At 34.1% G+C, this 24,444-nt stretch overlaps 1 protein-coding gene across 5 annotated transcripts in view; it reads right to left on the bottom strand.

Moving 5' to 3' along the window:
* LOC149548267 (uncharacterized) overlaps positions 1-24,444 on the bottom strand; it is a 312,683-nt gene that overhangs the window by 129,244 nt on the left and 158,995 nt on the right. For all 5 annotated transcript variants that reach the window (XM_089792325.1, XM_089792327.1, XM_089792328.1 and 2 more), the window contains one exon: positions 18,329-18,404. In XM_089792325.1, the coding sequence (XP_089648451.1) occupies positions 18,329-18,404 (76 nt within the window). The remainder of the gene's footprint in view (positions 1-18,328; positions 18,405-24,444) is intronic.

Genomic DNA, 24,444 nt, shown 5'->3' with positions numbered 1-24,444 from the left:
TGACGGACGCAAACTCAACAACGAACATGAACTTGATGTTGGTAAGGGACATGACAGTAATGGACACAAATTTGGCGTTGGTGATGGACACAATAGTGACGGACACGAACTCAACGATGAACACGGCTTGACGTCGGTGACAAATATGACGATGGTGACAGGCACGAACTCAACAACGAACATGGACTCGGCATTGGTGATAGTGATGGACATGACGGTGATGGACACGAACTCGACAACAGACACAGACTTGGTGTTGGTGACAGACACGACGCTAATAGATACGACAACGGTGACAGACACAAATTCGACGATGGACACAAACTCGGCGTCAGTGACGGACATGACGATGATCGACACGATGGTGATAGGCACAATGACAGTGATGGACATACAACCTCAATGACAAACAAGACCACGATGATGGACATAGCTTCGATGACAGCCACAGAGCCTCGACAACAGATACAGCTTCTATGATGGACACAACTTTGGCAACTAATGGAACTTCCTCAATGGATAGTGCCTTGGAGACAGACACAATCTCAGGCACAACTTCAGTGATGGGCACAACTTGATCCGTACATGTCTTCACAAGATCCGTGCAAGCAACCTCTTCATTTTTTCTTGGTGTTTTTCTCATGTTGGTGTAGTAGCAAGATTTAGCAAATCCTCTTGGAGCAGCCCTGTAATCATGCCTTCATTCTCCTCATGTAAAGTATCATCCTTATCGTTGTCAGTCATTCTCTCCCACTTGTGCAAATAAGATATTAGTTTTTCTTCACAATGCTTGAAAACATTACTAACCAATCTATATGCTGCTATTGAGGGAATACATTCTAGATTACAAACAACCCATAACATAGATGTGATGGGTTGGGATATTTCATCCATCTCTTCAATGCACGAAATCATAAGACTCTCCATAGCAACTAAAATCTTAGTATCATGATCTTCCTTGATGGTGATCAAAAAGTGATGAAACATACCATGGACCAAATTTTGCAATTCAAGATCTAAGAGAAGGTTTGACATTTGCACAATTCTCCAATATTGTAGATCTCCTACCAAAAGGGCCACTAGTGAAGTCATTAAGACTCTGAAAGCTGTCAAATATCAATTGCAATATCTCTATCATAGTGTTATTATCATACGATGCTTTAGGAGCCGAAATTCTCAAGACCTCACTGAGACATGCTGCAACTGCCAATCTTTTATCCTTGTCATGGTGTCTCAAAAGCCTAGGTTGACTTAAGGCCTCTTTAATTGGCAAAAGGATTCTTTGTATAAATCTTGAAGGTAATTGGTCCACCTAACACAAACATACTTCCAATATATCTAATGGAAGATCAACACCCTCACTGAGCTCTTTGCCAATTCTTTGTAGTGCCTTTAACCACCACTCTCCATTGATGTTCGGGGCCATAGTGCGATCCAAGTACCAAAATCTTACAATCATCCCAGCAGGCTGGTAAGATCACCAGCTCTGATACAACTGTAATGTTCCCGAACGGTTTTGGCAATGTTCCCAAAAATTTTGGAGATGCTCCCGAACATTTTTTGCTCTGATACCACTGTGATGTTTCATTCTTGGCAGTATTGGGTTGTCTATGCTACATGGCCTTAGTTGCCTGTGTTGTGTGGCCTTAGTTGCCTATGTTGTGTGGCCTCAATTGCCTGTGTTGTGTGGCCTTAGTTGCCCGTGCTGTGCCACCACAACCCATATTGAGCAACCTCAGTTGTCCGTGTTGCGTGGCCTCTGCCCATGCTACACGGCCTCAGTTGCCCGTGTTGTGCCGCCTTAGTTGCCTATGCTACGCAGCCTCAATTGCCCGCGCTGCCCGACCTCAATTTCCCATGCTGCGTGACCATAGTTGTCCATGCTACGCCGCCACAGTTGCCTGTGTTGCACACCCATAGTTGCTCGTGTTGTGCGGCCTTAGTTGCTCATGCCGTGTGGCCATAGTTGCTTGTATTGTGTGGTAGTCAAGGGAAGGTCATACGGTATAGGTAGGCCAAGTCGTAGGTAGAATGAAGGTAGAGTTGTCTATACGATAGGAGTGAGGAAACCGGTTGATGGTGTATGGATAGAGGGAAGAATGCCCAATCATGCAACCATAAACTTACAGATCCAAATTCGTTAGATAAAACCAAACAAGAATGGAGATTAAACACGAATAATCCTTCAATTAATATTTGTCAAAAGATGGTGCTCCGATTTGCCAGATCTGAGAAAAGTATTATATACAACGGAATAAGGTGAGGGTTGAATCCCACCAAAACCGGACAAGCCAAGTAGGGAAGATCGTTCACTTCCAAAATGGCGAACAACAGAGAATCCCAACTAGAATTTGCAGTACAAAAGAAATAATTCAAATTTGCATACCTACGACTACCTACAAGCCATGCTTAAATACTTGTCAGGGGAAACGTTTCCAAAGGTGTACAAAGATAGCCGACGGCAACACTTACCAATGGACACTAATATAAAATTGGGTCCGAGATAAACTAAATCAATCGGAACCACACATACAAATATTATCTTGGGCAACATATTAATTAATTAAAGTAACTAATTAAAGGTCCTTATATTATTTAAATTCTGGGACCAGTTAATTAATTAATTAAATTTAAAAAATTACATTAAAATTTCGGAACATGATAGAGGGGGCGCCTTTCTTTCAAGTGCACTCAAGCTGGAGTAGCATTGGGATGAATGACCTCCCGAGAAGTCCTAGGGCTTCACCTTTGTGAGCATCACCTAGATCCAATGAGTGCTAAGTGTTCCATTTATTTTCATGAGAGATACATTTGTGTTGAATCACTACTCATGAAATAAGGGTCAATGAGTTTGACTCAAAAACTACATAGTTAAATCCTGATAGCAATATCACAAAATTAGAAGTAGTGAAAAGATTATTATTAGAGGGAGCATGCCATATATACAATGAAAATGGTAGACCAACCACCTTATACTGAAAATAAATGACTAAATATTATTAGCAATGGATACATACACGGCTATGATATCTATTATCACTACTCCTCAGGGAAGTGTCCCTTGGCCTAGTACCCACATTTAATGTAGGCGACCTTTCCCTGACACAAGGATGCTTAGGAAATATCCGCTCCAGCCTTTGGGCATTATCTAATAATTCTTATATAACATGTATACACATTGATAATGAAAGTATTTTAATTTCATTGATTTGTTTGTTAATTCTCATTTGAAATATCTCTAAATAATTTAGCTCCTTTTCCGCCCTTCAATTTGAATTTGAGGGAACCCTTAGCACCAAAAGATGAAGCACCATCTTTCTCTGTGATTTTCAGCTGTGACTTTCTACCAGGAGGACCAAAACTTCCACAATTCAAGCCCATCTTAGGGTTTACTCTTTTAAGGCCTTTACTTTCCAACCATTTATTGGTGTTCACTAAAATGGATTGAAATCTATCTATGATAGATGTACCTTCCTTTTATTGCCACTAAATAGAAAAAAGACACTTCTTATCAAAGCTGGCTTGATGAAATTCTAGATCAAGGATGTCACCATCATCTTCAACTTGGAAATCTGAAGAGATCTCCAACATGTTGAGATCGATTATCTGTTGCAGGGTTGAGTTGCAGTAGTCCATCTTCATTATGTCAAGCTTTGTTCTCATATCAATCCAGATGTCCTCAATGCGATGAACACGAGTGTAAGCTCTTTTCATTTGAGAGTTCATCTCTTGGTAGTCAAAGTCAAATCTGGCCTCGAACTTCTTCAAGGTCATCAATTGCAACTTTGCTTCCATGTTCTTTGCTTTAGGCACATAAATGATTGAATAGTTGCCAATAACCAAAGGTTTAGCTGAGATAATGCTGAAACTAGGCCTATGCATAACATGCTGATCACTCTGCACGCCCATGAGTTGTCTAGCTAACTCCATCAAAATAATTCGATCTGTAGCATACCTAGGTAAGGTATACGACTCACCTTTGAAATATCCAACTCTCAAGTATGTGAAAGTGGGAAACTGAATAAAACTACAGCCATATTGGTTCACCTTCTCCCATGCTACATCAAATACTCTTTTGACAGATAACTGTTTATTGAACAAGCACTGGAAATGCCCAAAGAAAACATCTTGGACTCTTTTGTAATGAAATTTACTATTTACCAAAGTGATTTGGTCATAGTAATCCCAAATAGGAACCTGAAGATGATCTCCCTTGGTTGAAAGACCAAAGAAAGATCCCATAGTAGCAGTAATGTAAACAAGGTAAGAATTCATGTAGAAGGGTACCAAAGTTCCCACGTTGCATATCTGCTGGCAAAGTGCAATGCTGATGAACTCTCCCCAAAAGATGTGTTCTTTATTCTCCATGATTTGAAACATGAACATATACATCCATGGCTCGAAATCAATAGAATCTTTAAGGCCATAAATTCTACTAAGAAGAATGATGAGATCCTTATATTGTTGCTTGAAGTTAGACCGATGACAATCTTTGGCCATCTGAAAAAGTTGCTTCTTTTATTATCTAACCAATAAAGGTTGACATACTTTTGATAATCACCTTTTTGCCCATTCCACCATGCCAAAGATGATTCTTTGGTCAAATCTGCACATTCAGCTTTATGTGGAACCTTGATGATTTGTTTAATGACTTTAGGATCAAGGCTAATGATAACCTTGTCGTCAGCATCTTTGATAGTCTTCGTCTTTGGAGTAAACCACCGTGCACATCCGAAAATGAAATTAGGTTCTATGGCTGCCATAGGAAATGTAGACACTAGGTGAATGTTGCTTCTCTTGATATGCTTCATTTCATTACCAACTGGAGTTTCAACTCTCTATAGAAAATCAGCCACGTCCACATGACCAATCTTTGTGCCCATCACGTTATCCAGAATAGATATGACTAATGAAGGAGCTGCATGAGCCAATTCTTTATCATATTGATATTTCATTTTTCCTTTGGATTTGTCATGAACTCTATACTACTCATTTGTTGCAATTCCAATAAATAATTTGTCAAAGTATGATGTGACCTTATTATCAAATTTTATTTAAAATGTAATTCCTTGTGATTTATTTATCAAGTTTTATTTCAAATATTTAATGTGTTTTCTTTAGAGATAAATTACTTAAAATTCTCATAAATATTTAATATGTTTTCTTTAGAGGTATTTAATTTAAAAAATTGCAATTATTTAAATGAATATTTAATTGGATCTCGAAGAAGGTAATTGGTTGGAATAATTTTGTGATTATTTAATGAAATTGATTTTTTTAAAATTCAGAAGTCATTTTTATGTATTTATTTATTAATACATTTAGAAATTTTTATTTTAGATGTTATTTAAATAAAGTGATTTTTTTTCTAAGCAAATTAATTAATCATTTTTTTTATACTAAAGTATTAACCAAGAAAATTTCTTAGAAGTTGAATTCAAACAATTATAAATAAATAAAAAATACATTTACAAATAAATAATTTCAAAATTTTAAAACTAAGTATTTAACTAATTATTAAATATAAATTTTGAGCCCATCAAATAAAGGTCGAAGGTAAAACAAAATGAGCCCAAAAATCTTTAAATGAGATGCATTAATTAATGTTAGGTAAGGAATTTTAATAAATAATTGTTTTGCTTCTTATTCATATTAATTTAAAAGTATAAACATTACTATTTGGCTAAAATAAACTTAGTTGGCTAAGTTAATTCTACAACCCCACAGGAATGTGAAAATATTTCATTTTAAGAGGCAAGCACAGGAAACAATGCTGGGAATGAAGATGTGTTGAAACAAGAGAGAATGGGAGACAACATGGCTGGTGCAAGGATGGTCTCTCATGCAGTAGCAACGTGGAAGCTTGAGGAATAAGTAAATCGGATTTGGGCTGATCCAAAAGAGTGCAGCATTAATGAGAAGAGAGTCCAGCCCTAGGGTTTTTACTGACAAAACAACTGGGAATAAAAAGAGGAGAGTGCGCCCTCTTGACGTTTATGAGGGGATACTTGCCAGGAATCTCAGAAATCAGGGAAGACTGAACCTTATTTAGTGTTGTGCTCCATTGACTCTTTCAAGGGGAATCACAGCTACATACAAAAATAGCAGCAAGAAGGAGAACACCATTATTTTAGAGGTAGCAACTTGGCATCACAATAATAGATTTCTGGCTATTTTTCTCACCTCAATTCTCTCAACCAAAACAGGTATGTTGAAAATTTATTTCAGGAAATATTTCTTTCAGTTTCATCTCGGTTGTGTATGGAGGTTGTTGCATAAGATAATAGAAATAGAAAAAATACTAGGATTAAAAGATACAAGTGGCAATTTTAGATTTACAGCTGGTAGATGTTAAAGAAAACCCTTTTATTTTTTGCTTTCTTATTGTAGTGTTACAGTTGAACACATCTTTGGGGTAGAGTTATTTCAGTTAGCTTGCCATGTCTACACCATTATTGTTACACACCTAGGATATATTGTGACCATGTTAAAAGAAATTTGGAAAAGTATTTTGTTTTCCATATCTATTAAATCTGAGCTATTTATTTTGAACTTAATCTATGTAAAGTTTTGGAAATAATCCCAGTTAGTCTGGACATAAGTCTGAAAGTAATTTTGGTACTGTTCTGTATTCTCTCTCCTTTATTTCTATAGAAATGGGGAAATGAATTGGTTGGCCAAGTATGCGCTGTTTTCATTATTGCTGTTCCAACCATAAGTTTTAAATAATCAGAAATCATAGTAGTCTACTCTCGAGAAGGGGTACTAAATGACTGTCAATTGTTTGATAAAAAGTCTTAATATTAAAAATGAATTGCTGGAAATTATAACACAAGTTTTATGAACTTCTATATCTGTATTTGTCTTGAACTAGCTTGCTAGAAACGTCCTGCAACCATTACCCTTGAAAAAGGATTGATACAGAATGGAAGTTAACATGCTTACTGCAGTAAATTTTAAAAGTAATAACTGGAAAATCTCGCTTGGTTATCTCTACAAATAGCATAGTAGTCTACAGTAAACCTTATTTCTGCAAATAGAATTAATAGTCTGCTGTGAATCTTAAAAAGAAAGGCTATGAACAAATATATATTTAGTATTGCATTCTCTTCTTAATATGGAATGCCTCCACACCCACGCTTATCCAGTGCTATTAGTTATGGTAATTTCTTTGGTTTTCTGTGTGGTCTAGTGGCTTAGTAAAAAAATTATTAGCTATTACATAAATGTAATACTAGATAGATAAATATTATCTTGCTGAGCAAAAAAAACTCAGAGCCTAATTATAGCAGAGGCATAGTATGTTTTCTTCAGCATTATATATTACAGCTGTTGGGTAGTCCTTATATTAGATGTAAGTATATGTTGTTTTAAATTGCATTGACTTCCAAAAATAAGTTTATTGGATTATTTATTCATATAAAGTGGTGACCCCCTTCTATCATAACCTTACTAGCTCGCCAACAATCTAAGAGGACGTATTATGTGTGGTAGCTAACTAGTTACCCTAATTAGGAAGACATACAACAAATAACCATGTGAGAGACTAGGGTACATACGCATAGGTAAACAATAAACATGGACAAACTAAAACTCTAAAAGCTAGTTCTGTGCATAATATAGTGGATGTTTAGGATTGCCACCTGATTTGCCTTAGTGGGTGTATGACGGTGAAGAACTACTCGGAAATGAAAAAAACCCCAAAAGGGCCGTCTCCATAGTAGTTACATCAAACTTAGTACAAACAGAACTACATATTGGTAGCAAGTGCGCATTCCATTGATATCTTGATCCCGTGGATACAAGTATGTAAGCAGCCTAGAAGGTGAAGAATACCTCCTGAGCATAGATACTTTGGACATAGGTGTTGTGGTTACTTATCCCTCGTTAAATTATAATTTATTCCGAAGCTTAAATAATAATAATAAAACTTGATAACAAAAAAATTAAAGATCCTCAGGAAGGTACCTATACCTGGCCAAATGCCAGAAACCTGGGAAGGGGTATAGAACTTAGTAATTTTCTCGGTAGTCTTACCCCTGGCTAAAGGCCCGAAATCCAAGGAAAGGTGTGGATCTATTGGTAATGATAAACCTTGCGAAGAACCTTGGCTCAGTTTTGGGTAGACTATGTAACTTCTTGCAAGCCGCCCAAACCCGTATTGGTCCCGAAGGGTGAAAGACTCTGATTAGAGCAATGTTTATTTCTATCCTCTATAATAACCCATCTCGATAAGATGGAGGTACGGATTCTAGGTCACCTAATTGTTATTGTTAACCTACCCCGTAGAGGTAGAGGTATGACCCGAGAAGGCCGCTTATGTGTTCATCGGGTTCCCATCCCGGATGGATGGAGGTATGGAATCACAGTCACTTACTTGTTAGCCTACCCCGTCTGAGTAGAGGTATGACCAAAGATGGCCGCTTAAAATGCTTAAGTACCTATCTCGATGAGATAGAACATTAGCCCGATAGACCAACTAGTTGGCCCATGACAGAAGAGCCCAGATTGGCTAATTAATACTGAGTCCTACATGGAAAATATGAGGATGAAAATCTCTTGAGCAATCTAGTTTAAGAAAAAAAAAAACAAAAACAAAAAAATACGGCTAGTAAATTGTGTTAATAAGATGGAATATATTTCCAAATGTTTTATATTTTGTTTTAAGGATCGGATGGTTCTTACAAGATTTTGATGGTGAGGACATTTCTTGTGCTTGTAATGCAACACAAAAACCCCAAAATATAAATACATCATGAGATGAAACTACCATACAAGTTGATTTGTGATCAACAAAGCTTTGGAAACAAATTGGAAACTTGATAGATCCAACAAAATTATCTCAAAGAAATCATATGAATATGCAATGGATGGAAATGAAATGATCAGAATGCGGAATGAACTGTTATGAAAGTGAAAATATGGAAGATGGAATGAAATGGAATGAAATAAGAATATATGAAGGCGGAATGCATGGGAATGCGTGCAAATGAAGATTGCTGATTTCAAAAGTGACTTAGGGTTTTCAAGGCATTATTGCATAAAAAAATGAGTACGTATAAGTACAACATATAATGGGAAATTGGTGAACTGAGATGTGAATGTGGATGGAGGATGCACTTCACATGTAAGTGCGAATGGAGGATGAGATGGAAAGCATGGAAAGATGCAGAAACATGTATTTGCTCATGAAGACGCAAATGCATATGGAGAGATGGAAATAGAAAATGGAAGTGGGATAATGAGCTTTATAGTCACTTTTGGTCAAAAGGGGAAGTCAAAGTACATGGGAAGTCAAAGTACATGAGAGATGAAAATGACATCTTTCTGACTTTTCAAAAAGTGACTTTTAATCAAAATTGGACCTTTTGGATGCAATTACACGTAAGACATTTCGTGTAATTGTGTCGTGTGAATGGATGCGAAAAGTGAGATGAGTGAAAATGGAAGCAGAAATGAGATTACATACATGTGCAGATGGTGAATGAGATGGAAAACATGTAATTGCATTCGTTGAGTGAGAGGTGAGGTGTTGTGACATGGAAACAGAATGTGGAACATGATGATGCCAAAGTGGAGAAAACTAGAAAGCAAACACAAAACACAAAAACACAAAGAAAAACATACCTTTGGAAAGTGACTCAAACATGCCAATATGCAATACACTTCAACACTCAAATTCGAAATTGGGACTTGGGAAAGAACCAAAAACATGAAAATGAACAATTTCTTCATTTTTAAAGGAAAAATGCACTTTCCATGGCAAAAATTTCAACAAGTGGCAATCATCAATCAATTATGTGCATAAAATCAGCAAGATAAGCACGAATTAAATAGCAAGAAAGAAAGAGTCCACTTACATGAAGATTAAGTGCCAAAAATGGAGAAAGATGCTCCAATGTTGAAAAGTTCTCCAAAAATGTTTGAATCTTTCAACTTTTTACAAATTCGAAATGAAAAGGGCAGCAAACAAGGAAAAGTTGTTGAAAGATGCCAAAACGTGCCCTAAGATTGCTCTAAAATCCAATGTTTTCAAAATGCATGTGCTTGGGACGTTTTTAGCAAAAAACATTTTTCACCATGGTGTATGAGCAAATCGATTTGGTATTTAAACCTTAAATCATGCACCAACATGCCATGCAAACACCAAATAAAGCCAAATTGATTTGGTTTGAAGCAAAAACATGGATAAAAATGGAGTTATTTGTTGATTTCTCCAAAAACTTGCCCTAGTTTGGAGCTTCCAAATACGTTTTTAGCTTGTTGAATCCATTTTAAATGCAAGGAAACTCATTGCTCGCCAAAAATGCCTCAAATGGAAAAGATTTGATGTAAATCCATCAAGAAAATCTCCACTTATGATCAATATTGGGTTCTTGGAGGGTAAAAACATGAAGTTCTTCAAAATCAGACTTTTTGGAGGCCAAGGCATATATTAAAACATGCTTTAGTATAAAATTGGACCTTTTGGAGTTAAGAACATGTTTTAAAATTTGCATACAAGTAAAATCACACTTTTTGGAGGAGGATGCATGTTTTAAAATATGCATGCAAACAAAATCAGACCTTTTGGAGGAGGATGCATGTTTTAAAATACATATCACATTTTAGATGTAAAGGCATTAAAAACTTCACTTTTGATGCAGTGGCATCAAAAAGGTCCACTTATGATAGCCTTTTGATGTAATGACATCAAAAAGGTCCACCAAAATGAACTTTATATGCAGTGAAATGTAAAATGTCCACTTTTGATAACTTTAAGCCATTAATTCACTTAATTTATAAAAAAGTTATTAAATGGGTCATAAATAATATTTATTTATCATATTAAAAAAAATAACATATAAACATCATTTAAAAAATAACATTTAAATAAGCATTTGATTTAAAAACCAAAAATTAAATTGGAACTATATAGTTATATAGTTACTTTAAGTGAAAAATTAAAAAGTAACTCAATTTAAAATTATAACATAAAGTGCATTTAGTCACTTTAAGTTAAAAATTTGAAGTAACTTAAAAACATAACATAAAGTGAATATAAGTTATATTTATCAAAAAGTGAAAGTCAAATTAAAAATATATCATATTTTTAATTCATGTTGTTGCACCAAAAAGGTCCACTTTTGAGGCACTAAAACGGGCATATCTCTTGCCTGACAACTCCGATTGAGCTCTAGGTTAGACCAAATCGAAGGGGAAAGCAAAAGGCATGACGTGAGCAAAGTCAAAGGACTAAAAACCAACAAACACAAACTCAAAAGCAACAAACGGACAATGAAGGCTTCAAAATAAGCAAAGGCTCGACAGAAAACAAAACGAAAAAGACTTGAAGGTCTTCAGAAAGATGATTTGATATACAAATTGAAATAGATCGATCGATCAACATTAAGCAATTGAATATCAAATCCAAGCTTAGAGAAACACAACTAGTTTGAAAAAGTTTTGTGTTGTTACCAACATTTTGTGGTGACAAAATGTAGGACAACAAAATGTGTAACATATTTTACAGTGAATTAAATGGAGCTTAAAGAAAATTATTTTAAGTCATTGAAATATTAAAAAGGAGTTCATTAGGTGATGAAAGGGGAAGAAGACGAAAAGATAAGAGAAGGGAGTTGAAGGGTCATAGCTTGAGCATTCAAAGAGGAAAACTTTATTCATTTGGATATGCTTGGATTTTAGAGTTTGTCTCAAATTTCTTTGGAGAAAAGGGGAAGCTTTGACTTTCTATTTTCCAAAACCCAAGGACGAAAAACTTTTAGGCTCTTCTCAGTTGATTGGATGCCAACCTAATTCAGCTTGGAGTGGATTTGAGATGGAATTCACCATTGTGCTTAAAAGTTCTTTGGAGCTTTCCAATTTGACTATAATACGGTTTTTAAGATTGGCTATTTGGTGTTTTCTTTTGTATTGTTGATGTATAATGCAATAACATATTTTGAAGAATTTATATAGGCTTTTTCTAGTCATGTTATTGTATTGCTAGCTATTATAATACAATAGCAGTGTTGAAGCTGTTTTAAACTACATATTTTAGTGAGCATCTATCAGTCCATCTGCAAGTTTATATTGTTGGTTTTATTTGCATGAGCTATTTGTTGTGTTCTGAAATTTGTTTGTGAGAAAATTTGGACAAAATTATCTACTAAGATATTACAAACAAAGGTCACTAGACCACTAAACCATAAAGAACTGTTTGCCTGATCAAAATGCCCAAGAGAGCCACTTTGGACATGGTGTCTTGAAAGTGGTGACGGAAGCACTGCCAGTCCAGAAGGGCAAGGGATCAATAACCCTTGTTGACCCTAGGATGCATGGAAGGTCTCATACTAAAGCAAGGATCAGAAAATCTAACACCTAAGTACGTGTATGAAGAGGAAATCTCAATCTTGACACCCTGGAAGAAGAAGTGAGGGTGGGAAGTCTTCAAACAATTGAATACCATCACTTGGGTCTTGTCTAGATTAATCAAAAGTCGTTGCAAGTCACAAAAAGAGGTTAGGTTAATCAAAATTAAAATGACTCATTTCTAATAAAGCTTACAAGATATGCAAGTTGAAGTAGCACCTAGTCATTTCTAACCAATCATATAATTCAAGGTCAATAGGTCTACATTCACTGAACCTGACTCATCAACAAGTGGATATGTGTACTCTTTATAAATCATACCATTATGGGTATGATAATTTTCTTTGGTTTATTTTCAAAAGGATTATATTTAAGGACTTGCAATTTCCTCATTTTATGGCATTAAATGTATGAAGGAAGGTGGTAATTGTAACTACTCATTTAGAATTTCCTTTGAATTATCTTGGTTGTTGATTCAGAATCAATCTTGGGCCTTGGTTTGTAATTAAAAGCCCTACATAAAGGCTTACTCGTTTCCATTGTAAAGGAGACTTTTTGTGAAATTGTTGCCAAAATACTACTGGAATTATTACAAACTCACCAAAACTTGGTGAGAACTTTTGTTGTTTTGGGATGTGTAGTGTCCCCACCATTAGGGTTAGTTTGGGACCATAATGATTACAAAGAATTTGATAAGTTCATAATAAATTTACTTGAATATTTCAAATCTTTAATAAGTTGTCGAATTCAAAATCATTAACATTCGTAAAGAATGTTTTCCACCAAGTTATTCAATCGGGCACTATAACATTCACAATAAATGCCCTCCACCAAGTTATGCTTGAATCGTTCTATGACATTCGCAATGAATGCCCTATGCCAAGCTACACTTGGATCATATCTAACATTCAAAATGAACTTCCTCCACCAAGTTTGCACTTGGATCAAAGATATTATATTCATTCAACCTTTTAGTATTTTTTTTATTGATGATTCCTATATATGTTATATTACAAATATAAATAGATTTGTACCTATGTTCATTCATTTATTTTGAAAAAGGAAAAAAGGAATATATTTATTACATAACCATTGATTGTAATATGTAAACATGTTCAATAATGTATAAATATCTTAAATGTCCCTATTTACCTATGTTGAGTGTGTGGGAACCAATGGATTTAGCGGTGGCAAGAGTCCTCCCTCCTTTTCTTGGTCGTATTGACTTGGATGGACACTTTTCTTGCCATGAGGTCCAATGACCTTACCATGTTGGCGATCCAGATACTGTCAATAGTGTACGGTTTAGGTGCTCCTGTGCTCTTCCTGTTCCAAAATTGATTCCCTTGCCACATCTTCAGAGTGTATGATAGACTTCTTCATTTGGAAATATTCAAAAAAAAACTTTTGTATGATTCATTGCCCTCAATTAGATTGCCATCTTTGCTATATATATACCTCTTTTTGATCACGGGTTGTGACTCTTTGACTACCGACTAATGGATGGGATTAGTTAGCATGTTAATAATTTTATTATATCTCACAATTATTTTCTTATACATATGAATATGATTATTAATATAATCATTTATTGTTTACCTTTGTATTATTATAAATGCAATCATTTAGTATTATATTACATATTGATGATAATGATATCACATTGACGAAATAATTTTATAGATTAATATTGTTTAGTGTAAATGGTTAACATTAAAATGATTAATGGTTTATTTATAATGAAATGAAAATATATATATTTATACTATAAATAAGATCTATATTTACATTAGTCATATGTTGTTATGGGGTTATGACAGTTTGCCCACCCCAAATTTGCTTGTCTTCAAGGAAACAATTTCTTTAATGTTAGATCTAATGACTTTTTAAAGTATATCATTGATTTGAAAAGGGTTATCTCCATCCTCTTGAGTGATCACTACTAACGACACACGCTCTTGTTCATCAGATCTTGCCATTTTATTGGGACTTTCGTTGTTATGTGTAATTTTATTCAATTTTCCCCTCTTACATTGATGATTATGCTCCCAGGGTTCTTTACATTTGAAACATAATCCTTTCTTTAGCAGATTGTCTCTTTTTGGGCACCTATGACCGACATTCCATAGTTCGTGGCACAAGTGAAATTTCTTTTCTTGGTCTTCCTTTCTTGTCTCTTTATGTTCAAAAGATGTTTTAGGATTTTTCAGTCTTACATTTGTCCTATTAGATTCAACCTTCTATTCTTTCCCGATGGCTTCCTCTAAACTCTAGGGTTCAAGGGGTTTTACAAGGATTTTGAGGGCATTTTTAAGTCCTTTAAATAGATGAGTGAGAAGTCCTTGGGATAGATTCGGAACCATTACAGATGGGTCTTGAAACTGATTTGCAAATTCTTCCACTATCCTTGATTGTTTGAGGTGAGTTAGCTCTTGAAGTACCATTTAGAGTCTCTTTGGTCAAACCTATTAATTAGCCTTTGACTAAATTCATTAAAGGTGGTAATTTTTTTGAGCCCTAAGGAATTTTGGCCATAGTGCCATCATTTATGAGCTGATCCCCTTAAATGAAGTATGGCAAACATAATAGCACCTCCTCCTGCCATCGGATTGTATGATAGATATGTATCTAACTTTTGTACCCATAATTGAGCAGTTTCCTTTCCTGACCCATCAAAACATGGTAGTTTTACTTTATTTACTTTCTCCCAAAGGTCTTCATCTACATGATTTTTCTTTTTATTTTCCATGATTTTGGTTTTGTGTCATTCTTCAAAGGAAATAAGTCGTCGAATGTTTGGGCCCAAGTTCGCATACCTTTGTGCAACTTCTTCCACACTGTTAGTGGTTGTTTTGTCTTCTACAATAGATTCTCCTCTTGGAATGAACAAAGGAAATGTATCTCGTAGAACTAAACTTTGTGATGAATGCTCATTTTCCTCATGATTAGAATGACAACCTCTTTGTGGCTTAGGCCTTTCACTCTAATTGTTATTGTTGCTTAATTTTTGTATAGCTTCAAGTAATATTTTATTGGAGTTTTTGATTCATTCATTAGTTTGTTCCATAAAGCTTCTTAATTCTTGGACTAGTTGTTTGGTCATTGTTCTTTAGATGTATATACTAACCAGAATTCCACACGATGGCAGGATTATGTTCTGATACCATTGTAATGCCCCCACCATTAGGGTTAGTTTGGGGCCATAATAATTACAAAGAATTTGATAAGTTCATAATAAATTTAATTGAATATTTCATGTCTTTAATAAGTTTTCTAATTCAAAATGATTAACATTCATAATGAATGTTCTCCACCAAGTTATTGCATTGTACTTTAACATTCACAATGAATGCCCTCTACCAAATTATACTTGGATCGTTCAATGACATTCGCAATAAATGCCCTTCACCAATTTATACTCGGATCATTCTCCACCAAGTGGACTTGGATCATAATATAAAATTCATGAAGAATGCCCTCCACGAAGTGTACTTGGATCACATTATGACATTCGCAATGAATGCCCTCCACTAAGCTACACTTGGACTATATTTGAGATTCATTATGAACATCCTCCACCAAGTTTACACTTGGATCAAACATATTATATTCATTCAATATTTTATTATTTTTAATTATTGATTCCTATAAATATTATATTACAAATATATATAGATTTGTACCTATGTTCATTCATTTATTTTGAAAATGAAAACAAGATATATATTTATTACGTAACCATTCATTGTAATATGTAAACATATTTAATAATTTATAAATATCTGAAATGGCCATATGTACCTATGTCGAGTGAATGCGACCCAATGGATTTGGCAGTGGCAGAGTCCTCCCTTCTTTGCTTGGTTGCATTGACTTGGACTGGCACTTTTCTTGCTACGAGGTTTGATGACCTTGCCACGTTGGCAATCCAAAGACCGTCGGCAGTGTACGGTTTATCATTTATGTGCTCCCCTATTCTTTCCTTTCCAAAACTGATTCGCTCACCAAGTCAGTGAAGTGTACGGCAGACTTCTTCATTTGGCAACAATCAGTAAACTTTTGTATGAATCATTGACCCCCAATTAGATACTCACCTTTAATCTATATACCTCTTTTTGATCACAGGTCGTGAGTCTTTGTCTACCGACTTATGGATGGGATTAGTTAGCATGTTAATAATTTTATTATATCTTTCAATTTATATTCTTACACATATGAATATGATTATTATTATAATCATTTATTATTTACCTTTGTATTATTATGAATGCGAGAATTCAGTATTACGTATTGATAATAATGATATCACATTGACTAATTTTAATTTTATAAATTCATATTGTGTTAATGCAAATGGTCAACATTAAAATAATTAATGGTTTTTTTATGATGAATTGAACATATATATATTTATATTAAAATAAAATTTATATTTACATTAGTCATGTGCTGTTATGGGGTTATGACAGGATGTTAGAATGGTTTCCTACTCATTAGTTTAGATTTGTTTCCATTGAGTTAAATAGTTGAATGGAGAATTTTTTTTTGATTTGTGGTAAAACCCTTATGCTAATACCATTTGTAAATTGTTGATTGCAAATTTCAGTGTATGGTTAGTTTGAACTAATTTTAAAAGTTTCATTTCACTTGATTTATTCTCATTGATTCACATGTTTATGGTTTTGATGTGATAAGCGATTTCATAATCATTTGCATAACCTTGGGAGATTACATCATCTTTGTGTACAGTTGTTTACTCATGGTGAAGCAAATCTTGGTTTGGTTTCACTAGGTCAGCAATAGTTTCTTACATTGTTAGAAGTAGATCAGATTCCTAAACCCATTTTTTTTGCATTTTATTTTAAAAAATCTTTATTAGGATTAGTTGAAGAGCCTCATTGCAATATTATCTGTTGTTTAATGGAAAGGAATTTGATAAAATATAGGAACAATTTTATAGTCCTTTTGTGATTACCTGCAAAATCACATTATTTCACTGAGTGTATATCCATCATAAAGTCACATGTTCGCATTGTAAACCTTGGGGTTGCCTTATTTGATCACGTAGTTTAGCATTTGAGTTTTCTTGTTCAAGAGCTAATAAAATATTTGGAACTTTATCCTGTTTTGGTGAGTATAACAAAACACCCATCAACAACATGTTATGCTATTAATACATGAAATAAAAAATACAATTTTAAGCTTCACATATTTCTGAGCTTTGTCAGTTTTCTGGGTTGTTGAGTTGCTGCAAGCTACTTTATTATCTGCACTTTGTTTATCATTTCAAAACCATTGCAAAACTAAAAAACAATGGTAAAACAGGGTTGTATATTACAACAGTCTATAAGGAGCACCTTGTATATTGTTTAGATTTTAGTGGCTTAGAATAAGGAACTCTCCTTGCAAATTTGGAGTATTTTTGTCACTTGACATCTAGTTTAAGTTATTTTCTGAATGACAAACAAAAATGCTAGCAATGTCATGATGATGTTAATATGTGGTTGAAGTTGAACTCAACTAAACCTATAATTGATTCTGTAATTAGCTTTAAAAAAATAATTATACCTCTGTTGGGGCTTTAAAATTAAATATAATGGATGGGTTTACATTTTCCTTCTCCATGAGGAATACATTACATTGACGTATAAAATCTCAGAGATAATAAAAATTTCAACAGAAATACAAGGTCAAGATATACAACCTATATTTAAAAATTAGATAGCTCAGATTTCTCACTTTTAGACTGATTATTTTTATTTTTATTGTACGAGGATAAGAGAATCTATTGGTAAATAAATAAAACTCTCTTTTTCTTTTCTTCAGTACATAATCTTCGTTTAGTAAGGACAGTCAACATATAGGAAAATAGGAATATCACATGACCTTAAGAAGTCTTGGGTAACAAAGGCAAATATAAATTCATAAAACGGATCTTTCTTTTGAAAGGTATACAAATCAACTAGTAACATTTTACCTTTTTGTGAAAACTGAATCCTTTTGTTCCATTGGTTTAAAACTATTTGGAGTTTGATCCCTTATTTTACCAGTGCCTAGATAGAGAAGAAACGTAAGTTAAAAAATAACCCATACAATATAAATAAATCCCTAAATATAAATCACATATTAGAGCAAGCATTATAAAATCCCAAAGATTGTATTTATATTATAATTTGCAAAATTAAAATTCACCAACATCCTCTTCAAAGTGATCAAAGAAGCTTACTGTAATTCTCTCTTAAATGTGTATGAACCATGTGGAATAATAGAAGTTATAGAACAGAATCTTACAAAGCCTAGTGCATGCCGCTTTATACTGTATTTACATGATAACTTCCAAGCAGAAGAATATATAAATCAAGGAAACCATTACATAAAATGGTAAAACATAGGCAAGATGGGAAGAGACTATTGGCCTCCAAACAAGACATCAATAGCTATTTGAATAAATAAATATGTATTGATTTATTTAATAGCAGGAATGACAGTGTGAATGGATAATTTCCACAACCCCTGTTTGTCGTCTCTATTAAAATCATTTTGTGATAAACTCATTATTATCATTTAAAAGATAAGATGCTGCAGCCTGATTTTCCTTAATCGGCAGGCTCAATTTTTTCATTTTGTTTTAACTATTGATAGCTGTTGAATGGAATTTGAATATGCAGACACAAAAACACTATTATTTTTGTATCCATCCTCTCAAAGAGTTGATACCAAAACCACTAACACAAAAATACTAGCATCTATTGTCCTTTTAATGAAATTAAGTAGGGCAAAACTTGCGGAAAGAAGAAAAATGTGCACCAAAAAAGAACAAATTTTAAGTTGTTTGATATTTTCTCTATGATTGTGGACAAAATGTAAGACATACATACATACATACATATGTCTGTGTGTGTGTGTGTGTGAGAATGTAGATTGTGTACATGTGTTAGTATTTCAGACTATTCTAAGACCTCTTTACAGAATATAAAGGGTTAGCAAATTTTACAATCTGCTGTCCTTTGATATTAATGAACCACAATAGTCCCAAACATGTTAAATATCCTTATTGAACATAAATAAAGATATTGTTCTTGTCTTACTTGGCATGTTTTAAATACTTTATCTCCTTAAACATAGCTGATCAAAAGGTAAAAATTTAAAGTTATTCTTTTGCCATTGTTTTGTTTACACATGTACCAGAGTAACAATCACCAAAACTTGGATACCCCATAATAAAAAACCAGCTGGTCCAACCCAAAAGCAGATATTGGCAGTGGTATAGAAGCAATCATCAAATTATTGACTTAAAAAATGGACAAAAACTCAATGACTTGGAGTTAAAAGTTAAACAATTGAGGAAGAGGCAAGGCAACTTGGAAAATATCTTGGATCCTCTAGAACAGAACCTAGACCATAACCCTCATATGGTTGGAACAGAAAATAATCCACCAGAGAATTCACTACCCAAGGAGTCAACTATAGTCATGCCTACCCAAAGAGGGCCCAGTTTGGATCACTCTAAAGATATTAAGAAAAACATTCTTCCAAAATATGATGGAAAACAAATCGAAGATGTTGCAGAAGATTGGTTGACCAAGAAGGAAAAATACTTTGAAGGATTACCTTGAGAACATGAATGTTATATGGTGTGCATATCAACTAACCTGTGAATCTGCTAGTTAGTGAGTTAATATCAAGAAGCAATTTAATAATTCTCAAGAGTCTGAGTTAGGGGCAATTTGTTGGGCATTTTTGGGAGAGATGGATTCCGCAACTGTTTTATGATGAGAAGACAACATAATTTCTGAAGGCAAGCTAACATGTTTGTACAACATTATTGGGATCAATTGGCTAAGCTAAAAGTATATTCCTATATATCAAAGGGATGAAAAATCTCAAGCCAAGAAATTCCTTCTAGAGATGGACACAGATATTAGGGCTGAAGTGGACATGTTTGGTCCTGAAAATCTGAATCAGGTTTTGGAAAAGGCTCCTAAACAGAAAAACAAAGTCCATCTTTGGCCATAGCAAGACAAAATTTCAGAGATACAAAGTTCACCTTTGAAAAGAAGATAGAATCCAAGGACTATATGAAACAATCTACAGCAAGAGGAGAGACTATGCCATACTAAATGTTATGGAGAACAGGAATCAAAGAAACAACTACAATGGCAATTCACAAAAAATTGGTAGGAAATCAACACCTAAAAACACCAAATGACTTCCCAAAGGATGCTTCAAAGGCAATCATTATGTTAGGGACTGCCCAACGAGACAAATATTAACCCCTAATCAACTTCCTCAACAATGCCAAATCTATGCTACAGTAACGAACTGGCGAACTCAGCATTAAAATGTAAGGAACTGGGGAACTCAGTATTGAAATGTTTCCATGGAAGTAAGAGGTATGTTCCTTGGTAAGCCTATTTCTATTTAGACACTAGCTCTTTGGAGAATTTCTATCACCAAAGTTAATAGAAAAGATGTCATTAGGAACAAGGGAAATGGATATGTCATGCACAATTTAGTATGGTGACAAGACTACAAGAACAGTTAGCAAGTTCCATAACAAAGCCTTAATTAAGTTTCCCGAGAATAAAACTAGGGTAGATTTATATGTTACACCTCTAGGAACATATGATGGCATACTAGGAATCAAACCAAATGCGAAGCCACTATAGATTGCTACCTATAGATAGTGTAGTGTACAATGACAGTGGTCATAGAGTTAAGATCTATGGAATATATAAACTTGTAACCATAGAGACTATTTTTGTTATACAATTAAAGAAAAAAAATGAAAACAAGGAAACCAATTCTTCATGGTAGCCTTAAATGAAGAAAGGGAACTCCAACTTTTGAGAACAGTCGCTTCCTTCTCTGATTTCGAGATGCATTTCCCAATGAATTGCTAAAATTACCATCAAAAAGGAAAATTGAATTTTCAATAGAGTTGCTGCAAGGAACAAAACCTATATCGAAGGCCTTGTGTAAGAACCCTCTCCAGGCAAATTCTTGTAAATACTAATTTTCTTGAAACCCTCTGAAAGGATGAATAACAACAAAAAATGAATAGCTTGAAATCTGATCAACAATGGCTGCAACAATGAAGCTACAGGTCTGCCTTAGATTAAACTTCCAAAATGCTTCAAACCCTTGCACAAATCTGATCTTTATGCTCAGATTGGACTCCTGGATGAAGCCCACACTATGACAATGATTCAGCTGATCTCTCACAGCCTCAAGATTGCAATTACAATGAAGAGCATTCATTCTTCAATGCAAAAAAATGCCTGAAACCCTTGGTTTCTCTTCCATAATCTGAAATTCCCAAAAGCATAGTCAAAATGATCATCAATAATGAGGTTGATTTTCTTTTTGATGTCCTTTTATAAGTCCAATCTCCTTAATAGAATTTAAATACACTTCTACGTTTTTAATAAGACTTTATAATAAGTCTTCAAACATGGGTACACAATGAATATAATAAGTCTTCATATTCATGGATTATAAATGCACTTTAGCATCATTTAAAATAATATAACCTGTGTACACATTGACTTTATAAAATACTTTAATATTTTGGCTTCCAATATATAATCCATTAATTGCACTTTAAATCACTTAAATTAAGGATCGTGGCCTCACTGAATATAAATTAACTTTAACCTAATAATTATTAATAAAGTAATCAATTTTTTAATAATTAAAACAACAAAACTCCACAAATAATCATTATTTCTCAATTTCATCTGAACATTGTAATTATGTCCACTGTGCACCCAACTACCTTACTAAACATAGTAAAGGTCCCTCTTTATCAATTCATGATCTACTATAATTAGTAAATCCCTGAATACCTCAACAACAAAGATGTCAAGGGTCCATACTACAACTAAGGCCCGTCTAGATGCCCTGCCAAACATAAAATTTGTGCAAAACTAACTTACAATTAATAGTAAGTCCCTGATTAACTGCTCAAGCCCAAATATTGTCAAATCTCAATACTACATCACAACATGTTCAGGCGTTCTCGTAAAGATTAAAATGTTGAATTTGCTAAATCAACACTATAAATAGTAAGTGTGGCAAATTGAACCAAACAGAGAGCAATCACGAACATCCCTGACCACTCAAGTGGGAAATTGGCCTCTAACTAGACCCTCCCAGTAACTCCATTAGCCTATAAGAGTGAGGAAATAGCCCAATCCTCTGATTGTTGGCACTCATGAAATCAGGGACATTATAGTCTGCCCTACTCTAAATTTGTCTGTCCCCAAGCGACCTCAAAACAAGAAAAACACACTGATTTACCTAGATCTGTAATAACCAGTGTAACTCAGGTCCAAAACCTGGGTCAAAAACCCCATACACCAGGTGCGAATATGTCCCCGGTGTGCTATGTTGCACACTTGAATACCCCACCGCAGCAAAAATGTGGCCACACCGGTCAGAGCTCTTGGGCGGGATGCAGGGATGCGGGTGCGTCATAATATCCCTGGATGGGATCTTTTTAAAACTATATACCTTTATAGTTAGATTTAGGTAGTAAGAGAACTCATTCTAGTTTATCCGACACAATATCTCAAAATTTGCAATTTGACAGTCATGGTGAGTTGCAGTCTTTGAACCAATTACTAGTCTTGTATATATAAATGCACTGTCTGAATAATACTAGCTCTAGGAATCTGATATCTTGTACTCTCTGAAATTTATGACAGACCAGAGTCTATTAAATGTGCAATATTTGTGTCTTGTCAGTTTAATATTTCTGCAGTTTCAAATAATGTAATAATGATTATGGATCCCACTGATTCTTTTAGAAGAGTATAGTGACATTGTGCGTATTTTCCTGAACAAAGCAATAACAATTAAACATTCAATAACAATAAGAGATAATTATCCTTTGTTGCCTGTGTTGCAAAATATGATGTCTTTGTATTGGGAATGATCAGAAACAAATCCAAGTCGTCTATATATGCTTGTTGTAACGTTAACTTTACTGTAGTCTACTTGCTGATATGATCAGTGAAAGGTGGAATAAATTCCCCACTGCCTTTTAGTCTCTTCGTATGTAATGATCTCTATATCTGTAGGTTATAATACTGATGGAGTGCTGGTTAGTGTTGACTGGGCAGAGTTGGTGGCGATCTTTCTCCTTCCTCTGTAATATATCTATTCTCCATTATTTATTCTATGTTCTCTGCCGGCTATATATATTCTCCAATGGATGCCATCCTATTTTTATGTGGTTCCATGTTTAGTTCTTCTTTCCTAGCTGTACGAAAAACTCATATAAATTACTTTACGTCTTCTATATCATATGCATGTGTTCTAATTAAAGGACAATGTTGACTGTCTATTATTCTTCATATCTCTGTCTGAAAACATGTTGACTATGTAATACCCTCAATTTATTATGGTGACCTTGATTTAAATATATTACTTTTCACTCTGGTTATTGATTTTTCCCTGCAGACTTACCTCCCCTTCAGCCTCTCCAATCTGTATTTGATTGCTGAATAAGTATCCATTATATATATCCTTCCATCTAGTTCCATGCCTCCCCTTTTTGTCATCGACCACTATATATATATGGTCACATGTGGTGAGTCGCGACTTTCAGTCGCCTAGTCATTTTGTTCATTTGGTTATTAATGCTATACTCTTTTCATTTTTAAATTATAATGTTTATTGTTATCTTCTAATGTTTATTAGCAATATATTCTTTTGAGGCTTATATTTCAATAGTACATTTTCAATTAATCATCAACTATTAGAATTATAAATTCTATTTATTTATTTTATCTTGGATTTAATTTTATTATTAATCATTATTACATCCCTTTTTAAGTTTGAGATATATATCTCAATTATTGTATATATTTCTATAATTGAATTTTATCAATGTTATTATAACTATATATTATAATTATAATTGTATTTATTTATTTAATTGTTTAATCTTATATATTTAACTCTATTATCATATAAATTGATCTCGGAAATGGGGATATTACATGATTTCAGGGTGTGGAGAGTGCGCATTAGGATGTGTGCAGGGTGCAGACGACACCTTGACTAAAAAGTGAAAAAAATAAAAAT

This window comes from Cupressus sempervirens, chromosome 7, assembly GCF_028749045.1.
Source record: "Cupressus sempervirens isolate cs-2001-9-10 chromosome 7, ASM2874904v1, whole genome shotgun sequence".
Classification (NCBI taxonomy): domain Eukaryota; kingdom Viridiplantae; phylum Streptophyta; class Pinopsida; order Cupressales; family Cupressaceae; genus Cupressus; species Cupressus sempervirens.
The sequence above is the reverse complement of the archived record's forward strand: the minus strand, read 5'-3'. Positions and strand labels throughout refer to the sequence as shown.